At 40.4% G+C, this 19,675-nt stretch overlaps 2 protein-coding genes across 2 annotated transcripts; both read left to right on the top strand.

The window, feature by feature from the left end:
* On the top strand, positions 1–6,412 carry LOC146698192 (C-C chemokine receptor type 1-like). Its single transcript, XM_085472784.1, has 3 exons — positions 1–170; positions 4,433–4,611; positions 4,834–6,412. The coding sequence occupies exons 1-3, from the start codon at positions 1–3 to the stop codon at positions 5,727–5,729; spliced, it is 1,245 nt and encodes a 414-aa protein (XP_085328910.1). The 3' UTR covers positions 5,730–6,412.
* A 4,768-nt stretch (positions 6,413–11,180) lies between these two features.
* On the top strand, positions 11,181–15,083 carry LOC146698191 (C-C chemokine receptor type 1-like). Its single transcript, XM_085472645.1, has 3 exons — positions 11,181–11,331; positions 13,159–13,302; positions 13,516–15,083. The coding sequence occupies exons 1-3, from the start codon at positions 11,325–11,327 to the stop codon at positions 14,409–14,411; spliced, it is 1,047 nt and encodes a 348-aa protein (XP_085328771.1). The 5' UTR covers positions 11,181–11,324; the 3' UTR covers positions 14,412–15,083.
* Positions 15,084–19,675: the final 4,592 nt, after the last annotated feature.

The following is a 19,675-nucleotide window of genomic DNA, read 5'->3' as shown; positions in this document are numbered from 1 at the left end:
ATGTTATTCAAGATTCACCAGCAGCCAACAGGCCCAGGGTCCTCCAGCATCTCCAGGCCCAGGACTCTCCAGCAGATACCAGGCCCGCCACCAGGCCACGGTCAGGCTCCAATAGCCCGAGACCAGGCTTCCTTATTAGCCTGCAGGCGGAACAGAACGAAACTTCAGTAGTACCATAGCCAGTTTTTGCTTAAACGATACCAACTATGGCTGGTAAAAGTGCCTACTAAATGGTAAATGGACTGATTCTTACACAGTGCTTTTCTACTTTCCCAGAACACTCAAAGTGCTTAACATTCTTAACATGCCACATTCATCCATTTACACAAGCACTTTCTTCTATGCTATGTAAGTGCTTTCTACCTAACACTTGCACACATTCATACTCTGATGGATGCATGTTAGAGTAATTTAGGATTAATATCTTGTCCAGGGATATCTGGCATCCACACTGCCAAGGATTGACTCACCAACCTTCCAATCAGCAGATGACTTGGTCTACCTCCTTAGATGTCAGGAGAGCTTTCTAATACCTCTAAACAACAGAAGTTGCTATTGGATATGATGGAACAGATTAAAGAACTGCAAAAACTAAATGAAGAAAAGGATAAAAAAATAGCCCTCTTGGTTCCCAAGTGGATGATCTAGAGCAGTATACCTGTATGAATGGCTTAATAGTAAGTGGACTGGAGACCAAACACAGAACGTATGCTAGAGCTGTAGTGGCACAGGAAGTCAATGAGCCTACTAAAGCTGACGTCGACTCTTTGGAGCAACAAACTGTCAATTTCTTCAATGGCAAGTGAATAACTATTAATAGTAAAGACACTGAGGTTTGCCATTCTCTGCCTTCAAAAAGTAATAGAGTAAAACCATCTATAATAATAGGCTTTGTGAATAGAAAATCAAAAAGGACACTGTGAGCTGTGAGGAACCAGTGTCTACATAAACGAGCATCTGACAAAGAAAAATGCAGACATAGCATGACAAGCAGGAATACTAAGAAGACTAAAAACGGTGCAATCAACATCTACATCAAACTCAAAGGAACCCCAGAAGAACAAAAAGTTGTGGTCATTAAATTAGTTTCAGATCTGGATAAATATTAGAAATGAACTATGACAGGTTAAATAAAAAATATAATTCTCCATTAGGAATTCTTAACAACCAACTATACATAAGAATCATATAACATGACAAAATATGATGATAATAACTTTTCTTAGTAAAGTGAGAACCAACCTTCCCTATAAATAATCATTGTATATACATGATTTGGGACTAAAACCCTTTTAGTATACTGATCACAGACTATGGGTCTTGGAAAATGATATAGACCCTGAAAATAATTTCTACACCCATAAAGATGATCAACAATGTGAACTTATACTAATGACCAGTTTAATGATGTAATAAGCTAGTGTGTGGAACACCTGTACAGATGAAGTTAAGAAAAGTCCATCAATACAAAAATTCACACCAATTTTGCTTTTCTAAGATCAGCTCTATAAATTCTCTCTTGTTCACGTATTACTTTTATCTGTTTATTTAATCACTTTTTTTTAGTGTTATTTCAGGTATTCAGGTTATTTTAGTTATAACATTGTGTGTAATATAGTATAGTATGAAAATATCTTAGCTGACAGAAAAAGAAAGGGAGGGGGAAGCAATAATACAAGGACAGTCCAGGGCAAGGTTTGTGAAACATGGAAAACCCCGCCCGCGCGCAGTGTTGAAAGCGCTACGTGGGTGTGTTGGTGAGTGTATAAAGTGCACAGGGTGAGTATGACTGTGTGAAAACTAGGGTGCTATTAAAACTTGTAAAACTTGCAGGGGCAACATCAGAACGAGTGTCCAAGTGTCCATACGTTGCGGTTGCTGTGCTTCGTCATCTAGCTAGCGCTGCAAAAGAGGAGCGAGCTTAAAGTCGATAATGTTTTTTAAAATAGCAGTTAATTTCAAATGCAGCACTTTTATCAGCTCAACAAACATCACCAAACACACAAACTGCAGTTTATCTCACAGTGTGTTGCTAGCCTAAGGTCCAGCTGCTGTATTTCACAGGGAGGCAAAAGAAAGACACCTAATGTCACTAATTGATGAAGAAAGATTAAAAAAAGACAGGACAGGGAAGGAGAGGAAGAAGAGAGGTTATATAGGGACTGCTCAGTCTTGTTTGTGAACTAGAAATTTAAGGATTACATTAAAGATCAGATGTTGGGTAAGGCTCCCCTCTACAATGTGGGCAACAGAAATTCTTTTTAATTTTCTTCTTTTTCTTTGCTCATTTTCTGATTCAAACTGAGTGCATTCATTAAAATTTAGTTTTAAACAGAAGTAAAGTTTGTGATCTCAATATTATTTTATTATTACATTAATATAGAACAAGGTTCAGGTAGCATTGCACAAAAACAGCTGGCAGAAACATCATCCAGAGAGCAACTTTTTACTTTCTTCATTTCAGTGACTGTACTTTTTCACTACTTCAACTTCTACTGGAGTATTTTTCAACACTAGTGTCTGTACTTCTACCCAAGTAGAGAATGTCTGTACTTTCCCACCTCTGGGCAGATGTGACACAACCACCCAACTGCTGCAAGGTAGAGCCCCCTCATCGCCAAAAGCCTCAGTGTCTAACTTGCAGTTTATATCTCTATCACTAAGTCTTTATCTCCTTTGCTATCACTAACTCTATCTCTGTCCCTATCTTATCTACGTCTCTATCACAAACAGTATCTCTATTTTTATCTTCATCTCTGTTGTTATCTATATCTGCCATCAGTGAGGTTTACAGAAGAAACAAAACAATTGAGTGGCAGCTCTCTGGGTGAAAAATGTGCTTTTGATGCCAGAGGCAAGCTATCATCATCAATATGAACCAGCAGCTTGTTGAATCTATGCCATGTTGTATTGAAGTAGTTCTGAAAGCAAAACTCAGTCCAGTGATAACAAGGTGTCTTTACTAAAGTGTCCTGAGATATACAGCGGTAATGTATAACAATGGGATCAAGAAGATGAAGGAACAAATAAAGAAAGAAATGATAATATAATAAGCATTGTGATGCGCTAAAAACTAGCAGTCATCTTGTGAAGGTGTGAATTTGGGTCACCAAAAGCTGTCTTGCACTTTGAAGTATTATCTAGCTGTCTAGATTTTAAGCAGACTCCTGATAAAGATCTCACTTGAGGACGTACAGGAAGTGAAATCTGCTTTTCTACTGTGCTCCTCATTATAAGACTGCTGACTTTAAGACAGTTAGTTTATCTCTGAACATCTAAAGGGATCACATCAATAAAAAAATCAAAAAAAGAGTTCCTGACTTGACGTGTTTGGAAGATACAACACTGAGATATCACCATGTCAGGTGAATACATTTTAATAGTAATGCAGAATTTAGTATATTTAAAGTGTAATATCTTTCAGAGTTCTTAAAAATATATTTTTAATAATGTGTAACGTTCACAGCTGTACAAGTTGCCGCAGGGATTCAAAACCAAATGCTATAATTGAAATTATATCACAATTAGTTCATGATTGCTATTTCTAAATTTAGTCTACACGTTTGTTTTTTATTTTAGTCTACTGTGTTTGAAGATAATTTTTAAAATTATTCAAAAGATATGCATTGCCACAATGTTTTGTGGTTGACCTTTATATCTACAATCATCTCACCCACAAACATGTATTTTTTTTAAGGTAGACAATAGAGTTGTACAATGATAATTATGTTAAATAATATCACTATGACCAAAACATACTAGCGTGAAAAATAATCATTAACAAACAGGCCAAATTGAATAGTAACGTTTATTACGCCTGCTGAAATGAGCAGGTTTATGATTGTACAAGCTGACGCTGGGTTTATGGGTTTAAAGCCTTTTATGACCTTTCTTCAGAATAGTTACAGGTTTAAATCATAGCCAAGGAGACTTAAATCCTACTTTAATACAGGAGCGTCACATTATGGATTGATGTGAAGTGGTGAGAACTTTCCTAAGGAGGGAGTACCTGTGACAACCAAAAGGTGGCAATCAATTATCAACTGGCTGGGGGCCAAAAGCCCAATGCAGCAGAGCTGAATGGAGTAGCATTTGTGGTGCTCATGGTTAAGGAAATTTCCCTTTTCAAACAGCAACATGTCGGCAAGAATACTACTGCTACTACTTTAACTAGCACGTTCTTCTTCTGTCCCAATAAAAACGGATGAAGCAGCAATACTATTTAATTTTCTATTCACCTTCCTCAGGAGACAAAAAGCAAAAATTTATATATATATATATATATGTATATATATATATATATATATAAATTTTTTTTCTTTATCCAGATAATACAATTAACTTTACATTTGATCAACTTGCATATGTTTTTTGACTATGCATCTAAATATTACAAACAGAGTTGAAAGACTATTACTGATACTACTACTAGTACTAATGACATCATTCTCTCTCTCTCAGCAGAATTTAATGACAGAGAAGACAATTATGGCAATTACAGTGATTTTGATTATGGAGACTATGCTCCAGCCAACTCCACCGATGTAAAGGAATTCAGCCAAGTGTTTCTTGCTATTCTCTACAGTTCGGTTTTCATCCTGGGCTTCATAGGTACGTGCGTCTTCTTGTGTCTATATTGTGGGGATTGTATTGTATTTACACATTGCAGGGACCTGTTGTCCCTTATGGGAACAGAAAGCACGTTTTAGGCCTAAACTCTGTATGCAGGTGTGTTTATGTGCAACACAACAACATGAGACCGACAGAGAGAAAGAGACAGAAAGAATATGTAACAGTGTGACATTTACACTTATTGCATCTTTTCTCCCAAAGGTAACGGACTAGTGGTGTGTGTCCTGGTGAAGCATCGCAATCAGAGCAACCTGACAGACATCTGCCTCTTCAACCTGGCTCTCTCTGACCTCCTCTTCGTCTTCATGCTGCCATTCTTCTCTCACAATACCAGGGTTGGCCAGTGGACCTTTGGAGACTTCATGTGCCGTTTGATCTCTGGCTCTCACCACATTGGCTTCTTCAGCAGCATCTTCTTCATGGTTGTCATGACGCTGGACCGCTACATGATCATCATGCACGCTCACAGGGTTGCACGTTATCGCACAAAGAAGGCCGCCATCATTCTGACCGTGCTCGTTTGGATGCTGAGCTTGTTTGTGTCTCTGCCGGATTTTATCTTCATACAGGAAACAAAAGAGTCCCAGAAGTTTGAATGTGACTATCCTAAGGAGAGCAAAGTCTGGGAGCATTACAACCTGTTCACCACAAATGTGCTGGGTCTTGTGATTCCCGTGCTGGTGATGGTAGGTTGCTACTCCAGGATCATCCCCAGGCTGGTAAACATGAGGACCGCAAAGAAGCACCGCATCGTCAAGCTGATCATCTGTATAGTGGTTGTATTCTTCTTCCTCTGGGCTCCATATAACATTTCCCTTTTCCTGGAGTTTCTTCAGGAAAGAGAAATAATCCTCAATGATGAAACCTGGTACAACAATGTAAAGCTGTCAATAACAGTGACCGAGGCCTTAGCTTACACTCACTGCTGTCTGAATCCCATCATTTATGCTTTTGTGGGAGAGAAGTTTATGAGACGAGCCTTGCAGCTGCTGAAAAAGTTGATGCCTGGTTACAGCAGAGATCTGACAGACAGCTCATTCAGGAGGAGCTCAGTTATGTCCAGGGGCTCTGAAATCACCTCCTCTTTTAAACTGTAGGAGGTGGAGGGCAGTTGTAAGTATTTTTACATGAATGTTTCACCCTGTTATTACTGCAGACCGTGCATCATGTTCGTATTGTTCATTTGGTCACTTCTATCTGACAAATACCACAGTGTTCTTCACCTGTGAGTCACCTTCAAAATGTCTCTGTACACTTTTGGACCCTTTGCATTTACATTGGTTTATATTTGATTCTGACCATAAGATTGTAGAAGTAAATTCTGCCTACTTATAAAATTAACATGTTAGCACTGCTAACTGCTTTATAGAATCTCAAGTATCTTACTATGTGATGCCCTTCCTTGTTTTGCTCAGGCTGACTTACATTAGATGGTCCATTAAACTGAACCTGCTGTTTATAGCAACTTGTAACAGTTTGCTTTGTTCTTCACACATTTTTAATGAGTTTGCTATTTTGCAGAAATGCACCAAAAATAGCGTACAACAGTTTTAGATTTTCTTTAAGCAAAAGAAGATGTGAAATAGCTGCATGTGTGAATCGTAATTTTCTCTACTTCCACGTTGTTTTCTGATGTTCAGCCTTATATAGTTCTTTTGTTTGTAGTATTATGTTGTGGATCCTTGTATTTGTCATTGTTTACCAATGGAGCTGATTGGAGTCAGGCATCCAATCATCTGCTTTCCGGATTTTGTATTATTGCTTTGCTAAGACAATAAATGATACTAATAAAGTCTCTTGTACTTTATATAAAAACCAGCAGTCATTTTGTAAAGGTGTGAATTTGTACCACCATATGCTGTGTTGTTCTTTGAAGTATTTGTAATGACCTCACTTAAGGACAAACAGGAAGTGAAATCTGCTTTTCTTATTTTGCACTTCTCATGATCAGATTGCTGACTTTAAGACTGTTAGTTAATTCCTCCATATCTAAAGAGATCACATCAATAAAACACGAAAAAAACAAGCCTTGTGTTGTGTTTGGAAAGAGAACAACAAAGTCTGGGAGCGTTACAACCTGTTCACCACAAATGTGCTGGGTCTTGTGATTCCCGTGCTGGTGATGGTAGGTTGCTACTCCAGGATCATCCCCAGGCTGGTAAACATGAGGACCACGAAGAAGCACCGCATCGTCAAGCTGATAATTTGTTTAGTGGTTGTATTTTTCTTGCTCTGGGCTCCATATAACATTTCCCTTTTCCTGGAGTTTCTTCAGGAAAGAGAAATAATCCTCAATGATGGAACATGGGAGTAGCAGTAACCGAGGCCTTTGCTTACACTCACTGCTGCCTGAACCCCATCATTTATGCTTTTGTGGGAGAGAAGTTTATGAAGTTTCAGCAGCCTTGCAGCTGCTGAAAAAGTTGATGCCTGCAGAGATGTGTTAGACAACTCATTTAGTACACATTCAAATCCTCTGATGTCACCTCCACTTTTATCTAGTAACTTTTTTTGCTCATTACTTCACAATGTAACACCCCTGTGTCAGATGTTATTGGGATTCATCCATCCATCCATTCGCTTCCGCTTATCCTTTTCAGGGTCGCTGGAGCCTATCCCAGCTGTCATAGGGCGAAAGGCGGGGTACACCCTGGACAGGTCGCCAGTCTGTCGCAGGGCTAACACATAGGGACAGACAACCATTCACACTCACATTCACTCGCACATTCACACCTAGTGGCAATTTGGACTTTTTTTCTGCTTCAATCAGCAAGCGAGCCTTGTGCTTTACGCTGGGCAGAGGGGGGAGGGGCGGTAATTACACTCAGTAACACAGGAACAGATCCAGAGGGGGAGAGAGAGAAAGAGAGCCAGGGACAACAACGTCACATTAGAAAGGTATAGTAATCATCGACAACTATTTTCGGTTGCAGATGATAAAGGATTCATCAAGTTTATTCATGCAGGCCCATATGACAGATAATGTGCATGTTTCTTTTTGTTTTCATATTTTAATTTATATTTAATTGTGTTGTGGTTTGCAGTGTTTTGTGTTGTTTCACTTTAAATTTGTAAAAGGAAAAAGCTGAAAATTTAAATACTTAAAAGTTGAAATGTGAATAGTTGATTTTTGTATTATATGATTTATTTATTATATTTTATATGGAGTGAATAAATAAAAGTATATTTACAGTGGCCCCTAGAGACAAAGCACATACAAACTTCAAATCACGTACGAACTCTGAAGCATGTACAAACTCCAAAACACGTAAAAACTCCAAAACACGTAAAAAGACGTACAAACTCCAAAACACGTAAAAACTCAGAAGCACATAAAAACTCAAAACACGTACAAAAGACAACAGAAGTGCTCCAGGATGCTAGGGGCAGTGTTGAACTTATACCGAGTGGCTACACAAGCCAGCAAGTACCAACGACCGGATTTGGTGTGTGGTAATAACCGGTAAATGAACATTTTTTTTAAATTATTTGAATATATATGAGTGCCTGTGTATAAATACACAAAGAATACACATATGCTTTCAATTGTGTAATTTAAGTGATCTAGTAGCTCTGCTTTGGAAGTTCAGTTCATGCTAGAAATGTGTCTTGGAGTTTGTACGTGTTTTGTCTCTAGGGACCATATATTTATATATAAACATATATATATATAAAACCACTTTTTTTTACGTTAGTAATTCCTTTTGTGCATAATTTTATAATATTGTTAATAATAAATTAATTAAAGCAACAAAACAACCTGAAGAGCCAGTTCGGAGCCGAAAGAGCCGGCTCTTTTTAGTGAGCTGAACCGAAAGAGCCGGATCTCTAAAAAGAGCCGGAAATCCCATCACTATAAGAGAACTTCTGCAGGAAGCACTGGGTGGAGTTGTGGGAGAAGTCTGCAGTGTAGATGGTGAAGAGGAACGGAGCCAGAACCGTTCCCTGTGGGGCCCCCGTACTGCAGATGAACCTAACCACAGCTCAGTGCAGTGGCTTCGGCAATGGAGATGCTGAACATGGTCCATCCCGACTCAATATTCCCAGTCTCCTTCTGAATACTGCTGAAGATCTGCCGGAGGTGTGCGTCGAAGATCTCGCAAACTGGGGCCTCTGCTAGGCATTCCCAGCAAATCAAATCAAATCAAATCACTTTTATTGTCACATCACATGTGCAGGCACACTGGCACAGCACATGCGAGTGAAATTCTTGTGTGCGAGCCCCACAAGCAACAGAGATGTGCAAACACAACAACACAAACGAGCAAAATACAAGAATGGCCAACCTGAAACTAATAAATATATGTACAATATATAATAGTGTATGCATTTCTGGATGTGTATACTAAATATTTTCCTACGTGTGTGTGTGTGTGTGTGTGTGTGTGTGTATACACATTTTTACAAATTAAATAGTAAAAAAAATAAAAAAATAAAAAAATAATAATAATAATAAAATATATAAAATATACAGAGTTGAATATGTGCAAAACAAGTGGCATTTATATACAGTGTGGAGTGTATAATGTTGAAGTTCCAGTAGTGAAGCTGAGGTGTCTATGACGTGTTCAGCAGTCTGATGGCCTGATGGAAAAAGCTGTCTCTCAGTCTGCTGGTACGGGACCGGATGCTGCAGAACCTCCTTCCTGATGGAAGCAGTCTGAACAGTTTATGGCTGGGGTGACTGGAGTCCTTGATGATCCTCCCCGCTTTCCTCAGGCAGCGCTTCCTGTAGATGTCTTGGAGGGAGGGAAGCTCACCTCCAATTATCCGTTCAGAGCACCGCACTACTCGCTGGAGAGCTTTGCAGTTGTAGGCGGTGCTGTTGCCATACCAGGTGGTGATGCATCCAGTGAGGATGCTCTCAATGGCACAGTGATAGAAGGTCCTGAGGATGCGGGGGCTCATGCCGAATCTTTTCAGTCTCCTGAGAAAGAAGAGGCGCTGCTGCGCCTTCTTCACTGTTTTGTTTGTGTGTACTGACCACGTAAGATCCTCAGCCAGGTGTACTCCAAGGAACCGGAAGCTGCTCACTCTCTCCACAGCAGCGCCGTTGATGGTGATGGGGGTGTGTACTTCTCTGCACCTCCGGAAGTCCACTATCAACTCCTTTGTCTTTGCGACGTTGAGGGTGAGATGGTTGTCTTGACACCAGTGGGTCAGGGCGCTGACCTCCTCCCTGTAAGCCGTCTCATCACCGTTGGTGATAAGACCCACCACTGTAGTGTCGTCCGCAAACTTCACAATGATGTTGGAGCTGTTAGTGGCTGTGCAGTCGTAGGTGTAGAGTGAGTACAGGAGAGGGCTCAGTACACACCCCTGTGGAGCACCAGTGTTCAGTGTGATGGGGGATGAGGTGATGCTGCCCAGTCTGACCACCTGGCGTCTGTCAGACAGGAAGCTAAGGATCCAGCTGCAGAGGGAGCTGCTCAGTCCTAGATCCTGCAGTTTCCTGTCCAGCTTCGAGGGAACGATGGTATTGAATGCTGAGCTGTAATCTACAAACAGCATCCTCACATATGTGTCTCTCTTCTCCAGGTGTGACAGGGCAGTGTGTAGTGTCAGGGCTATGGCATCATCAGTGGACCTGTTGTGGCGGTATGCAAACTGTAGAGGGTCCAGTGAGTCGGGTAGTGCAGAGCAGATGAAGTCCCTGACCAGCTTCTCGAAGCATTTGCTTACGATGGGGGTCAGGGCTACAGGTCGCCAGTCGTTCAATGAGGAGATGGTGGAGGATTTGGGTACAGGGACGATGGTGGCCATTTTGAAGCAGGCTGGGACTACAGACAGAGATAAGAACAAGAAAATGAGGATGCAGTTTGCACCACATAATTCGGACAACTGAAGATTGGAAAATGTCATCAGTTCATATTAATCTCAACTTCTGCTCCTAAAATTGAATGGTAGAGTCAGAATTTGGCAGAATGGTGCATCTCCCTGTGCATCTCTTCATGATCACAGTGTTCCGATCTTCTGATGGTTGCTTCCAGCAGGATAACACACCATATCACAGAGTCCAAACATCTGAAACTCTTTTTTAATCTGACAATAAGTTTGCTGTGCCCAAATGGGCTCCACAGTCACCACAGTCTTAATCCAACTGAAGAGCTTTGGGATGTGGTAGGAGGTTCTGAATGTGCAGCCAACAAATTTACAGCCGCCGTGTGATACTATCACATCAACATGAACCAGTATCTCAAAGGAATGTTTTTAGCAGCTTGTTTAATCAATGCTGTGTAGAATTAGAGTAGTTCTGAAGACAAAAGTTGGTCCAAACCAATACGTGCAAGACATACTACTAAAGTGTCTCATGAGTGTAGAATCGATGATGTGCACTGATGTACAACAGTGAGACCAAGAAGAGGAAGAAACAAATAATAATAGTAGCGAAAATGACAATAATAAACTCTCTCATATGTTATGTAAAAACCAGCAGTCATTTTGTAAAGGTGAGAATTTATGTTACCATATTCTGTGTTGTTCTTTGAAGTATTTGTCATGATCTCACTTAAGCACATGCAGGAAGTGAAATCTATATTTCTTTTTTTGTGCTCCTCGTTATCAGACTGCTGACTTTAAGACTGTTAGTTAATCCCTGCACACCTAAAGAGATCACATCAATAAAACACGAAAAACAAGAAGCGTTGAAGAGTAATTCCTGACCTCACCTGAGACATCACTGAGATATCACCATGGGAGGTAAATATCTTTTAAAAGTAATACAAAAATGTTATATATTTAAAGTTTAGCATTTTTCAGAGTTCTTGAAAATACATGTTTATAATGTGTTAAATCTGTTAAGGCTGTACATAGTAGAAATTCAAATGCTGTAATTTAAAATTGTATCACAATTTATTAGGGGTGGGACATGATATACACTCAACAAAAATATAAACGCAACACCTTTGTTACTGCTCCCATTCCCCATGGGATGGACGTAGAGACCTAAAATTCATTCCAGATACACAATATAACCATCCCTCCCAAACAGTGGTCACAAATCAGTCCAAATGTGTGGTAGTGGGCACATCTGCTATATTGAGATAATCCATCCCACCTCACAGGTGTGCCACATCAGGATGCTGATCTGACATCATGAGTAGTGCACTCAGTACCTCAGACTGCCCACAACAAAAGGCCACCCTGGAATGTGCAGTTTTTTGCGCTATTGGGGGTCTGGGGACCCAGAACCGGTCAGTATCTGGTGTGACCACCATTTGCCTCATGCAGTGCAACACATCGTCGCATGGAGTCTATCAGATTGTCAATTGTGGCCTGTGGAATGTTGGTCCACTCCACTTCAATGGCTGTGCGAGGTTGTTGGGTATTCGTGGGAACTGGTACACGCTGTCGTATACGCCGGTCAAGCACATCCCGAACATGCTCAATGGGTGACATGTCCGGTGAGTATGCTGGCCATGCAAGAACTGGGACATTCTCAGCTGCCATCTGCCCTGAACAATGTGAACCATGATTCATCCGTGAAGCGCACACCTCTCCAACGTGCCAGACGGCATCGAATGTGAGCATTTGCCCACACAAGTCTGTTACGGCGACGAGCTGGAGTCAGGTCAAGACCCCGATGAGGACGACGGGCATGCAGTTGAGCGTCCCTGAGACGGTTTCTGACAGTTTGTGCAGAAATTGTTTGGTTGTGCAAACCAATTGTTCCAGCAGCTGTCTGGGTGGCTGGTCTCAGACGATCTTGGAGGTGAACCTGCTGGATGTGGAGGTCCTGGGCTGGTGTGGTTACACGAGGTCTGTGAGGCCGGTTGGATGTGCTGCCATATTCTCTGAAACGCCTGTGGAGACGGCTTATGGTTGAGAAATGAACATTCAATGCACGGGCGACAGATCTGGTTGACATTCCTGCTGTCAGCATGCCAATTGCACGCTCCCTCATTGCTTGTGGCATCTGTGGCATTTTGCTGTGAGACAAAACTGCACATTCCAGGGTGGCCTTTTGTTGTGGGCAGTCTGAGGTACACCTGTGCACTACTCATGATGTCAGCATCCTGATGTGGCACACCTGTGAGGTGGGATGGATTATCTCAATATAGCAGATGTGCCCACTACCACACATTTGGACTGATTTGTGACCACTGTTTGGGAGGGATGGTTATATTGTGTATCTGGAATGAATTTTAGGTCTCTACGTCCATCCCATGGGGAATGGGAGCAGTAACAAAGGTGTTGCGTTTATATTTTTGTTGAGTGTATATACATATATTTTAATGAATTAGAGGTTTTGTAGTTAATTAATCTTGATTAATCGCATTTAAGGTGTTTTAGTGGGCGACGGAATTAAACAATAAACATGGACATGAATATTGTAAACTCCAGCTCTTTTAATTTCTGGGGGGGGAAGACAAACTAACCTTTTGTTTTAGTCTAAAACTGTACTCACCTCTACCATGACCATGTGTCTACACTAATACACTGTAGCTATTAATTTTCACTGCTTGTGATGAGAAATAAAAGAATAAAATAAATAAATAATAAATACCTACTCTCTCTCTCTCTCAGCAGAATATAATGACACAGAAGACAATTACGGCAATTACAGTGATTTTGATTATGGAGACTATGCTCCAGCCACCGATGTACAGGAATTCAGCCAAGCGTTTCTTGCCACTCTCTACAGTTTGGTTTTCATCCTGGGCTTCATAGGTAGGTGTGTCTTCTTGTGTGGGGATTGTATTGTATTTACACATTGCAGGGACCTGTTGTCCCTTATGGGAACAGAAAGCACGTTTTAGGCCTAAACTCTGTATGCAGGTGTGTTTATGTGCAACACAACAACATGAGACCGACAGAGAGAAAGAGACAGAAAGAATATGTAACAGTGTGACATTTACACTTATTGTATATTTTCTTCCAAAGGTAACGGACTAGTGGTGTGTGTCCTGGTGAAGCATCGCAATCAGAGCAACCTGACAGACATCTGCCTCTTCAACCTGGCTCTCTCTGACCTCCTCTTCATCTTCATGCTGCCTTTCTTCTCTCACAATACCAGGGTCGGCCAGTGGACTTTTGGAGACTTCATGTGCCGTTTGATCTCTGGCTCTCACCACATTGGCTTCTTCAGCAGCATCTTCTTCATGGTTGTCATGACGCTGGACCGCTACATGATCATCATGTACGCTCACAGGGTTGCACGTTATCGCACAAAGAAGGCAGCCATCATTCTGACCGTGCTCGTTTGGATGCTGAGCTTGTTTGTGTCTCTGCCGGATTTTATCTTCATACAGGAAACAAAAGAGTCCCAGAAGTTTGGATGTGACTATCCCAAGGAGAGCAAAGTCTGGGAGCGTTACAACCTGTTCACCACAAATGTGCTGGGTCTTGTGATTCCCGTGCTGGTGATGGTAGGTTGCTACTCCAGGATCATCCCCAGGCTGATAAACATGAGGACTGCAAAGAAGCACCGCATCGTCAAGCTGATCATCTGTATAGTGGTTGTATTTTTCTTGTTGTGGGCTCCATATAACATTTCCCTTTTCCTGGAGTTCCTTCAGGAAAGAGAAATAATCCCTGATGATGAAACCTGGTACAAAAATGTAAAGCTGTCTATAACAGTGACCGAGGCCTTAGCTTACACTCACTGCTGTCTGAATCCCATCATTTATGCTTTTGTGGGAGAGAGGTTTATGAGACGAGCCTTGCAGCTGCTGAAAAAGTTGATGCCTGGTTACAGCAGAGATCTGACAGACAGCTCATTCAGGAGGAGCTCAGTTATGTCCAGGGGCTCTGAAATCACCTCCTCCTTTAAACTGTAGGAGGTGGAGGGCAGTTGTAAGTATTTTTACATGAATGTTTCACCCTGTTATTACTGCAGACCGTGTCTCATACTTTTTTCATTCATTTGGTCACTTCTATCTGACAAATACCACAGTGTTCTTCACCTGTGTGGCACCTTCGAAATGTGTTTGTACACTTTTGAACTTACAGTAATTTCTTCCCCTGACTGTTAGATTTTAAATGTACTCATTACTTCTTCAATGCCTTTAATGTGTGTTAGCACTGCCAATTTACAGTATATTAATTACCTTCGACTCTAATTATCAAATTCTAAATGTAAATGCTGCCTACTTATAAAATTAACCTGTTAGCTGTGCTGGCTGCTTTACAGAATCTCGAGTATCTCACTTTTTAATGCCCTTCCTTCCTCAAGCGGAACTAAACTTGCTGGTCTGTTAAACTGAACCTGCTGTTTATTTCAATGTGTAACTTTCTTCTTCTTCTTTTTTATGACCTTGCAATTTCATAGAAGCACATCAAAAATAGCATACAACAATTTCCGAGTATATCTTTGTACAAAAGAAGATCTGAAATAGCTGCATGTGTGAATTGTAATTCTCTCTACTTCCACATTGCTCTCTGATGTTTAGCCTGATATTGTTCTTTTGTTTGTTGTATTATGTTGTGGTTCCTTGTATTTGTCATTGTTTGCCAATGGAGCTGATTGGAGTCAGGCATCCAATCATCTCTTATCCTCATTTTGTATTATAGCTTTATGAAGACAATAAATGATACTGCAGATATTGAACTTATGTCAAAGAAGGTCATCAAGTGGATTGTCACACTGGAGAAGTACATTATTCCTTTTGAGAAGAAGTTTTGTTATTAACATGTTTGTTTGTTTCTTATTGTTATTGCAATGAGAAATTCTGTAAACAGTGATGAAAAGAAAGAAGATCAAAAGTTCTTTGAGATGGAGGTAGTTGTTCACATTCATAAAACAGCAGCATGATGTCATATAGACGACCATTAGTGGAGGTGGATTTCATAAACAGTTAGAATATTCAGGGAAAGTTGATCAAGTTAAGCTTTCTAATTACTGTTGTTTATACAGATTAGTATTATAGATTTTTTAAAGAAGTATATCTGAAAAAAAAAAAGAAACAAACAAAACAACTCTTTATCTGGGGAAGGACATTTCAGGAAAAGCAGCAACAAGCGACTTCATCTCGTAAAATTAAATTAATCTTTAAAAAAAAAAGAATAAAGACACGACGAGTCTTCTAGATGTAAAAATAAATGTTTTTGCCACTGCATCAAGAATTACCTGGGAATAATAGTTCAGTAATTTAAAAATAATGGGTTTTTTCATGTAGAATCAAATAATTTGGAGATTTCATATTTTAACATATAGCATGTTATTAAAAGAGAGCATGAGTATACACTTACTCCTCATATAAAAAGAACAAAACATGCCTTTTCAACTGCACATGAACGCAAATATCTAATCAGCCAATCACGTGGCAGCAACTCGGAGCATTTAGACATGCACATGAGGTCCAGTTGACCTCCTGAAGTTCATGGTAAGCATCAGAATAGAAAACGTTTGTGCTAAATTGTGCTGTAAGTGTAGAATCTTCGACAGTGAGACCAAGAAGAGGAAGAAACAAATAATAATATTTATGAAAACGATAATAATAAACTCTCATACGTTGTGTAAAAACCAGCAGTCATTTTGTAAGGTGTGAATTTGTGTCACCATATGCTGTGTTGTTCTTTGAAGTATTTGCAATGATCTCACTTAAGCACATGCAGGAAGTGAAATCTGCTTTTTGTTTTTTGTACTCCTCATCATCAGACTGCTGACTTTAAGACTGTTAAAGTCAGCAGTCTGACTTTAAACGATCGCGTGCTCAGTGAATACCTCTGGCAGCAGAAACCAAAGAATGAGGAGGAAGGTGAGGAACAATCATGGAAGGACCCAGTGGTAATCGGAGTACTAGGTGTGGTGACTCCCAAATTAGGCAAGTGGCTCCAGCAGATCCCAGGAACAGCATTGGAGATCTCTGTCCAGAAGAGCGCAGTCCTAGGAACAGCTAAGATACTATGCAGGACCCTTGAGCTCCCAGGCCTTTGGTAGAGGGGCGAAAGGGGAAGTAAGTATATATGTATATACTATTATATCTTACAAGATTTCAGATGTAAATGCTCATTATTTATAAAATGCTAATTTCTTTTACGAATTTCAAGTGTATTGGATACTTTGTCATCATTTGTTTATAGCAACCTGAAAGCGTTTGATTTCTCACACATTTTTTTGAGCCTACAAGTTCAAACAAACAAACCAAAATAAGCATACAAAGACATCAGATCTTTTTCTTTAGAAGACCTGCACTTTGTCTTGCTGTCATTCAGATATTTCTATCTAGTTCCTGAAGAAAATATAATCTGATCAAACATTATTCAGCTTTAAATATTGTTCAGCTTTAAAGTTACTGTGCAACTGTGTAATAAAAATGTGTGCTCACGACTTTGGCCTTGAGAGCGATAAGAAGCGATCGCCTCATCCTGCAGGTGGAAGATATCTGCAAGCGAAGAGGCTAGAACACCCAAGGCCGATTTCCTTTTATGGAGTTGTTTTTCTGCTAATGCAGCACTTTCCTCACAACCCCCTCCTGTAAGTTTTAGAGAATATATACCCATCCTTACAGCAAATATTAGGAATCTCCTGATGTGAGCTGTGTTGAGAGATTGTCTCTGTCTCAATAAAAGTTCACTGATTCCCCATCTGCTGCAGGTGTCCGGTTGTCTTCATTCTCCGCCAGCCTGGTTAAGTCAATTCCTCCTTAACATCTAAAAGAACCTATTTAATGAAGGAAGACGGGTTCACTTTGTGTTTAATATTATTCTATTGCTGTTGTTGTTTTTTTTATATCCTTCAATTGGCGTCACGAACAGGATCCGCTCCAGGCCAAACTGGAACGGGTGGGAGGACATCGGCAGTGGTCTGAGTGAACGGAGTTTGGACAAAAGCTGTGTGCACACAAAAACAAGGTAAGCAGACCTTTTATTTCTGCTATATTGAACATTATAAAAATACTTAGTGTCCAAACTCCTAGTAATTCATAACCAAAATTGTCTGGCTTACTTAAGGCTTGTTGAGAATCAGACAAGTGAATAAGAGATAAGTGAAGAAGAAATAAGTGAATAAGTGAATAAAGATAAGAGTGAACTGAGGTCTGACCACGGTTGCAGCCGACGGGTTGCTCTCCGGTGTCGGATAAATACCTCAGTGCAGGTCTGGGACCTTGAAAGGGTTTATTAGTAACGCCTTTCTAAACAAATTAAAAGGTTAAAGGCCTTGAGAATATTTTTTAGTAATATTCTCTAAACTACAGAAGGGTTAGGAAGGCCCAGAGGACTTTATTAGAAAAGATCCTCTAAAACTTAAAAAGGAGAAGTACTGGTTGGAGTCCAAAGGAGGGGTCCCTTTGATCAATAGGAGAAAACGGATCTCTTCTTAAAACCCCGATGATTTTAGTGTTTTAAATGTTTTGATGTTCTGTTTGATATTGGACACACATAAATACACGCTGAATGCTTGCTGTGGAACACTGGGCAGGACAGTTTGGTTCTCCGTTGTTCACAGATTACACAATTAAAGGAACTAGGTTCCTCTTTTGGTTAAAATAATACACCACACATAGAATTTTTTTTTACACATTTATTACATACATAAGGAGGGTAATGAGTGACTGCAGGTAATGTATGAAGTGTGAATGGGACGTGTGAACAAGGTGACAACCAACTAGCACCCCTATCAGGAAGCTCTAGGCAAGGTTACCCGCCAGACTCCGGTTTGGTAGAAGCTTGGTAACACCTGAAGGGATATTTCAGTGCTGACTCACCTTTAAAGCAGCGCCCCAGCTGTTAGTGCCTAATAGAGACAGAAACCCAGCTGGCCCAAATTCTCCTTTAAAATCAATAAATAGAACATAAATTACCGGTGTGTGTAAATAAGTTGTATAAATCTGTTAGATCTGAAACTCCTGCTAAAAAACTTCCTCTCTACAACTCTTTTCTCTTCTCTCCCTCTTTCTCTCAGTTGGGATTCTGTGTGTGTATGTGTGCTGGAGAAATAAAAAAAGGAAAAGGGTCTCTCTCTCTGTCTCTGTGAGAGGAAAAAGGTGGGGGCCGAGTGAGCCCGCGGGGCCGAGCGGGTCCGCGGGAGCGAGCGTGTATGCTGTATGAGGAAGAAGGGAGTGAGAGGGAGCGAGTGAAAAGAGTAATCGAGTATTTGGTGACTTTTTATTATTTCAGAGGCACTGGGTAAGAGTTTTGACTTTAGCTGTGAGAGTTGTGAAAAGAGCAGGTTTTTCTTTTGTTGTAGACTGTGAGTAATCGGTGTTTTTCTGCCTATTGTGCTGCGTGGAAGACACAGAAGTGTAGAAATGTTTGTGGTTTATCTTTGTTTGACGTTTTATATAGAGTTGGTTGATTCAGGGTGATTTCTCCCGTTTAAGGGAGGAGTTGCATTGTGGTTATGTTAAAGCTTTGCTGTAGGGGTATGTGTGTGATTTTGTGCTGGCTTCGCATGTTTAAATGGATGCATAGAAGTTTGTCAGTGAGAAATTGTTATGGTGGGGTTTTAAAGTTAGTAAAGAGTCAAACAACGCCCACTGTTTTAAAAAGGCCCAAAACATCATAAAAGACACCTCACATCCTGGCCACTCCCTGTTCGAACTGTTGCCCTAAGGCAGACGGTACAGGGCAATCAGAGCAAGGACTAATAGACTCAAACACAGCTGTTATCCAACTGCAATAACACATCTGAATACTACAAAAATGTCCACCATGCCACTCTTGTGTTAATCTATGCACGGTCTGAAGCATGACGGTGGGAATACTTAGTATTTTAAGTATTCTATCTATTTTATTGATTGAATTTTATTGTTTTTTTATATTTGATATTACTAGGGATGATGCAATGATCGGGGACCATTCTTAATGTCGTCGGTCTCATGACAATGACAATAAAGTTTTTGATTTTGATTCTGATTCTGAAATACACCCTCCTCAAGAGTTCAATGATTTAGGCAGTTATGTTTATACAAATACTAAATGTATGTTTAGTGTCTTCATACAGGTGTTTTTTCTTAACCTGGAAGCCTGAGTACGGCAGCAGAAGACAGGCCAAGCTTTGGCTAAAATTCACGGCTGGACACCAGAGTTGTCCTCACCCCTCCCGGTAAAACAAAAAGAGAGAATGTAGTTTGAGGCGGGTTTTTCTCGCTGAACTGCT

The sequence above is a fragment of the Copadichromis virginalis genome, linkage group LG11 (assembly GCF_057382275.1).
Source record: "Copadichromis virginalis isolate Kocher_CV1m ecotype Utaka linkage group LG11, C_Virginalis_male_GT1.1, whole genome shotgun sequence".
Taxonomy (NCBI): Eukaryota; Metazoa; Chordata; class Actinopteri; order Cichliformes; family Cichlidae; genus Copadichromis; species Copadichromis virginalis.
The sequence above is the reverse complement of the archived record's forward strand: the minus strand, read 5'-3'. Positions and strand labels throughout refer to the sequence as shown.

Coding starts and splice junctions, on each gene's coding strand:
- LOC146698191 (XM_085472645.1), top strand. Junction 13,303..13,515: donor TTTCATCCTGGGCTTCATAG/GTAGGTGTGTCT, acceptor TTTCTTCCAAAG/GTAACGGACTAGTGGTGTGT.
- LOC146698192 (XM_085472784.1), top strand. CDS start 1: ATGTTATTCAAGATTCACCAGCAGCCAACAGGCCCAGGGTCCTCCAGC. Junction 171..4,432: donor AACAGAACGAAACTTCAGTA/GTACCATAGCCA, acceptor TACTACTACTAG/TACTAATGACATCATTCTCT. Junction 4,612..4,833: donor TTTCATCCTGGGCTTCATAG/GTACGTGCGTCT, acceptor TTTCTCCCAAAG/GTAACGGACTAGTGGTGTGT.